This window comes from Clarias gariepinus, chromosome 27 (assembly GCF_024256425.1).
Source record: "Clarias gariepinus isolate MV-2021 ecotype Netherlands chromosome 27, CGAR_prim_01v2, whole genome shotgun sequence".
NCBI classification, from domain to species: domain Eukaryota; kingdom Metazoa; phylum Chordata; class Actinopteri; order Siluriformes; family Clariidae; genus Clarias; species Clarias gariepinus.
The window spans coordinates 13,454,200-13,460,779 of NC_071126.1; the positions used below are offsets into that span (position 1 = coordinate 13,454,200).

Here is a 6,580-nt window from a genome sequence, read left to right on the forward strand (position 1 = left end):
GCATGAGACTGTGGAGATCCTTAGCAGCTTCTACTGGAGCAGATTGTTACACCCACAGTGTAGGACGGAGCGCTACCACTGGTCTTTCATTCCGACAGCAATCACACTACACAACACAAACATTCTGTAAAACTGTTATACGTGCAGTCTTGGAAACAGATTAGGTAATTTTATAGTATTTCCCACATTAACATATGTTAAATTAAAATCTTTCAAATGGGACCAGCGGTGGATGGGTAGTGGCAACACACTGACAGCACGACTCGAATCTGGATCCTCAGATCTGAAAAACGACAACCAAGAGCCGTAGCCGCCTGAGCCACCACTCCCACATGTTATATTTAATGTATTCTTCAATAGTTCTCCTTGAAGTTTGCTCAAGCATACAACTTTGGTATCAACCAAACTTCCATCTAGAAGCTTAACGTTCAGCACACCTGCTCATCCTATTACAGTGGAACCTCGGATTAGGAGTAACGCGGTTTACGAGTGTTCCGCAAGACGAGCAACGATTTTTTATAATATTTAACTTAAAAAACGAGCATTTTCTTGGTTTACGAGCACCGAGAATCATGTTTCACGCGTGCGCTTCTTGTTTTGACACCGAGCGTCACGTCATCACAAGTGAGCCAACGGTTTTTCTCTCTCTTGCAACGAATTATGCTCGTAATCCGAGGTTCCACTGTATTTGCATTAAACGTACCATAATCACACACAGCCGAGTAACAGCACTGCGATTATGAAAAGCCATAAGGGTCAAAATTGGTCATATGATTAATTTTGCGTAAAAAAAATAGTAATAAACTATGTTATACTATTATTGTATAAAATGTATATACAGTGCTAGTCAAAAGTTTGGACACGTCCAAATTCCATGGTATTTCGTAATTTTTTTATATTTCAAAACTGCATGAAGGCATCTAAAATAAGCAATAATCTCTTAGGAACAATTGAGATTGAGATGTGTCTGCTATTTATGCTCTGTAGCTCTATGTATGCTCATAACAGCTCTAATCTGAGGTGCTGTTAGAAGGTGATTGGAAAGATAGATAGATAGATAGATAGATAGATAGATAGATAGATAGATAGATAGATAGATATGGTAACGTCTCCAGTGTCAGTGTTTTGTAACACTCAGAGGTAAAGTTATTACTTTGATCCTTCTAATGAACATTTTCAGATAATTAATAAAATAAAAAAAGAATAAACAAACTGCAAATGCTGGTGCATTAAATGTCACTATAAACAAATTAAATGTGCCATTCATAATGTAATTAGAAGTGGTTCATTGGTAAATTGCTCAGGGATGTGATTTGGCTAAACAATATTTAAACCCCCAAAATACACTGTGCTTCATTACTTACTTAATATCAAGACTTTCGGTTATATATAAAGTCACAGGATTATACATCTGATCAAGGATTTATCTTTGGAACAACAACATTTACATTGGAACACTGTCCTACCTTAGAGCCTGTGCCATCCGCCGCAGCTCGTGGTTCTGCTGTTTAAGGCGCTCGAGTTTGGTGAGGATGTTGGCGAGCTCTCGTCGCGTGTGTGTGGTTTCATGCGTGTGCTGGCTCTCACGCACCAGATGGCCGCCCATAAAGAAGAGCAGCATCGCCCAGGCCAACAGCACCAACGCCACCCAGCGCCATGATGTTGTCCACAACCGCATGTTGTCCCTCGTCCACGTTCAATTCACTCACAACACCAAGACATAACGGAGGATGCAGAGACGGGTGTGTGTTTCGCTGTACTGTCGTCCGTCCGAGACGGCTCTGATCAGCACGGGGACATTGCAGAGAAGCTGTTTTTTAGGGACAAGATAGTTCTTTGAGGACGACAACAAAGAGGACAATATAAGACAGCAGGATCACAATGGGGACATTGAGGAGTGAATACAAATAGTTTGTGCAGGTTTTTTTTTTTTTTTTATTGGCTCGTTTGTTAAAATGTGCCTAATTTAGTTAGGACTGGACATCATGGAGTCAATAAAACAAGGAGGGCAGGAATGAGCGACTGCTATGGGCCAGCCATGGTTCTTGTTACTTGGTGCGTTTCGATGATTTGTGCTGAAGGCGAATTTGTTCTCATGCATGTTAATGTGGACATTGTAAAAAAAAAAAACTAAAAATAAAGTAGGCTAGGTACACATCATAATGCTCATTTTATTTTTATTTTTTTTATTTATTTATGTAAAGCTGCAGTTATGACGTTGCTTGCTCTTTTTTTAAATTGAGTTGATTAAGGACAAGTCATGCATTTATATGAGTCTTCTTTTCATAAATTTGTTTGTTTATGAGACCTAGAGGGACATTATAGTGGAATAGAGGAAGTGGGGTATGAGGTTGCTTGCCCAGTGTGTTTGGTTTCGCTATTCATCCATGTCCACTTTAATTATCTGATGGACATCATGCATAAAATGGATGCTTGGATGGATATCTGTTTTTTTTCCTGTCTTTCATGGACACAGCTGTCTCCGATCCTTTCTTGTCTGTCCTCTGATTGGATCGTCTTGGCGTGGGGCACTAAGGAGCAAATAATGCCGATTAGGGAATGGATGAAGAATGATGTGTGTTGGATTTTTCAGTTTTGTCTTTATTTGTTTTTTGGATTGTCCTTCCGTGTCCACTTTAACCAGCATGGCATGGGACACCTAGAACACGAGGTGTGAGACCAGCATGGGTCGATGCCGTTCTGTCCAGCAGATTCGTGTTAGATTAGAGATTATTGCTGTGTAGTCGTTCGCTAAATGGCTGGAGGAGATCAGAGCACCAGGTGAGGAGATGGAGATTATCTGCTCACACGCACGCTTCGGTTCCGATCGGCGTCTCCTGAGTGGACGGATGTGGCATCTCCGAGTTATAATACCTGTCCGACAACACAAAATGATGGAAAATGCGTTATTGATGGACAACAACTCGTGCAATAAATCCAACTTCACTGAATTATCGCCTTTCTTCATTTGTCTCCCTTTTCTTTACCATCTTTTCTTTTCTTTCTCTGGATCGTCCTCCCGTTCTCCCCCTCTCCCTCTAAATCCGTCCCCTCTGTTTATTTTTTTCTGTCCTGCTTTCTTTATTCTTATTTTACTCTATTGCTTTCCACTTTCAACCCTCCCCTCGACGATGATTCATCCGTCTCAGTGTGCACACACACACACACACACACACACACACTCTGTCAGGACAGTGAGAGTTCATGCTGACTCATATTGTGTCTCAGTGGGACGAGCTGTCAGTCCACACATTGAGCGCATCTACCTCACTGCTGCTGTCTCAGCACACACAGATGGAGCTGTTTGCACACACACACACACACACACACAGTTCTGCTGTCATTGTGATACGGTACCCATTTATAATAAAATAAAAAATGCTATTGTTCCTTTACTGTTGTTTTATTTATTATCATCATTTAATTGTAAATATTTACATTTATATTATTATTATTATTATTATTATTATTGTTACAAATGTTTACAGACTTTAATATGACTAATTTGCCTAATTAATTTAAGTACTGCAATCTAAAAAAATACATAAGATGAGAAAATAGTAGAAGCACAGACCAATAAAGTGAGAGCAAAGACTAAGAGAGAGATAGAGAGAGAGAGAGAGAGAGAGATGCTTATTAAGGCAAACATTTTTAACGGTCCCCCAGATACTGTGTCAGTTTTGTTCTGTCACATAAATAATGTTACACTACACTGTATTGAATTAAACCAAGAAAGTTGGAGAAAAAAGAACAGAAAAAAAAGAGAAGAAAAACAGGGAGCAAATGAAACAGAGCAAATGAGAGATAGAGAGAGAGAGAGAGAGAGAGAGAGAGGGGGATAGTGACGGAGAAGGGGAGAAAAATCCGAATGAGATGCAGACAGAAAGAGAGATGGCCTGCTTTGATCTGCTGTGATTGGATGTTAATGAGCCATCGCTTTTCATTAGAATCGAGAGAGAAAGATGGCGAGACTGAAGCTTCTCGGATAATGAGACGAGAAGAGACTCTTAAAAAAAGGGAAAAAAAGAGAGATGGTTGGGATAAAGGGGTTGATGGAGGGGGCAGAAAAGGTAGAAAGGACTTCGGCAAAACTGCCTCTGCTTCCTTCCCTATACGCGTCATGTTCAGTTTGCCTGCTGCTCATTACGGCTTTTATTTACCGTCACTCATTTATCCGCGCAGGCTTTCATCCAAAATGATTTGTAATTGAGGCCGAATCTACTTCATGCACCTACCAATGGTATGTCCACGCCTGAGTCAGCATCAAACTCGAATTCAGCCAAAACGTGGCATCTGTGTTAAAACATGTCTCATCTAGGTGTAGTGTCCGTAACTTTTTAAAATGTAAATCTTTTAATGATCTTAAATGTCATTCAGATGAAATTTGGCCAGTTTAGATTTTACATAAAGACATAAACCTAAAAAAGTTTATTATTCTAAAATGCTAAATTGTTATTGCAACATGAATTTAAAGTGGTTACAGACACTACAGATTTTTTTTTATTATTTACTATTATTGTTTGAAGCGGGACAGTGTAACGCTAAAAAATTTAAAGGATTTTGGTGCACGTATAAAATCATCTCTCCAAAACGGCTGAAGTTAGAGACTTCATGGTGAAAGGGCTCGAACACTGACCCTCAGCCCCCTTGGGTTTCATTTCTTTTGTTCCATAATTGTGTACTTGGCTATCATCACACATTAATCGTACAGTAATAAATACACAATCCTTGATTGTTAAATCACCAAGCGCATGGTAAAGACAGTGGCTGTGATCTGAGGATCGTGTTGATGAAACCCATTTGCACACATGATCATGGCATTTAGAAATGATTCCTCGCTGACAGTGAAGTGTTTAGGCCTGACAGTGTGTTTGCTAGTATTTGTGTACACTTCTGTAGAGATTAACAAGTCGAGCGTTTGGTTTAGAATAGAGAGCACTACACACTCGCTGCGGGGCAATACTCTCCCCCGGAAAATATGAACGCTCCGCACACCTGCGCTTCCACTACAATCAGCAATCACCTCATCTCTCTCTCTCTTTCTCTCTCTCTCTCTTTCTTCACCACAGGCTGAAAGGATTACTGTACTCCTGAGCGACTCACTCCATCCCCACCATTCCTCAGATCTGTGATGTGACAGATGGAGAGGGACCTTGGGACTCTTAAGGCTTGTGTGTTTTTGCCAAAGCATTCATGTTGAGGTGTGTTTTTCGGCTCAGGACTAACCTTGTTCTTAGGCACTCTGGCAGGTGGTGTATGCTGAACTGAAACACCTGAATTTAATAATTCACCCACTTCATAATGAATATTTTCAATATACAATGAATGGAACTTACAGATCTTACATATGCACTGGCAGAGCATGTTCATACTGTACAGTACTCCACTCCTGAGGTCATTCTTATAGTACATTCATTGCTATTGTCTACTTTTTCTTATGGCTTGTCTTTATAATGTATTAAAAGAGATAAATTACTTAAATCAACAGCTTTGTGGCACTTGCGTATACACTGAATTTAAGAACGTTAAACATTTCTTAAAGTATACAGTAAGAATTGATATTGTTACATAGAGAGAAGATTTCCCCCTCTAGGGTAGAAATTAGCAAATTAAGGGAAAAGAAACACACATTTCCTAATCTCACTTTTTTCACAACATTAAGCTTTTGAATCGGGCCCCAAAAACCCCCAAAACAAACAAACAAAAAAAAAAACATCTGGTTCTATTTCATCTTCTACTGTTAGGTTTGAAACCATGTTGAGTCTGGAATAAAAATAAAAATATGTCATTTCCTAAAAGAAAAATTCCTGTGTATCCAGACATTTGCGTCACCCTTTATATACAAGGGGTGTTCAAGTTAAACCGGGACTTTTAATTGCGCAGAATAACAGAACACATTTATAAGAGTAAAAACCCCTCCCTTAATTTCTCTATATAACCCCCTGCCACAGAAATGCACTTATCCCAGTGTTTCACGAGGGTGTAGATACTATTACTGTATGGTAGAAAGTTTTACACGGGAGCCATGATCAGACTGCATGCTTCATGTCTAAAACGCTGGCCTCCCAGGAACTCCTTTAATGCACCAAACATTGGGAAATGGCTCGAGGTAAGGTCAGGACTGTATGGGGGATGTGGCAATAATTCCTGTAATGTGCAAGTGATATTCAGGCCTTCACAGGAATGTCATTCACAGATGTACAGTTTCTTTAAAACATTTGCACTATTTAAAGGTTTTATCATCATATTGTCCTTGAAGTCTTCTGTAAATGTCAATCAGATTTCCGCCTTCATTCAAGAGAAATTTTATCACAAGTCCCGGTTTGATTTCAACGCCCCTTGTTGTTTCGCACGTTACAGACGATTGTGAACTGAATATGTCTGCAGATCCAACGGTGACGAATTCTAGCATTTAAAAGCGAAAAAGGAAAGAAAATCGGGATTAAAGCTGTCATTCCAAATTCAACCAAAAGAGTCCCTGCCTACGGCAACATTTAAAACCCAATTCACTCATGAAAAACATCATGCTGTAGAGAATGATACGTTTACAACGGAAAAAGGAGTTGTCACTTTGATCATC

General features: G+C 39.6%; 1 protein-coding gene across 1 annotated transcript in view; it reads right to left on the bottom strand.

Annotated features, from left to right (window-relative positions):
• fut8b (fucosyltransferase 8b (alpha (1,6) fucosyltransferase)) overlaps window positions 1-1,868 on the bottom strand; it is a 63,945-nt gene extending 62,077 nt beyond the window's left edge. Inside the window, exon 1 of the mRNA XM_053488542.1 lies at window positions 1,467-1,868. Within this exon, the coding sequence (XP_053344517.1) occupies window positions 1,467-1,678 (212 nt within the window). The 5' untranslated portion in view covers window positions 1,679-1,868. The remainder of the gene's footprint in view (window positions 1-1,466) is intronic.
• Between the last annotated feature and the right edge of the window lie 4,712 nt (window positions 1,869-6,580).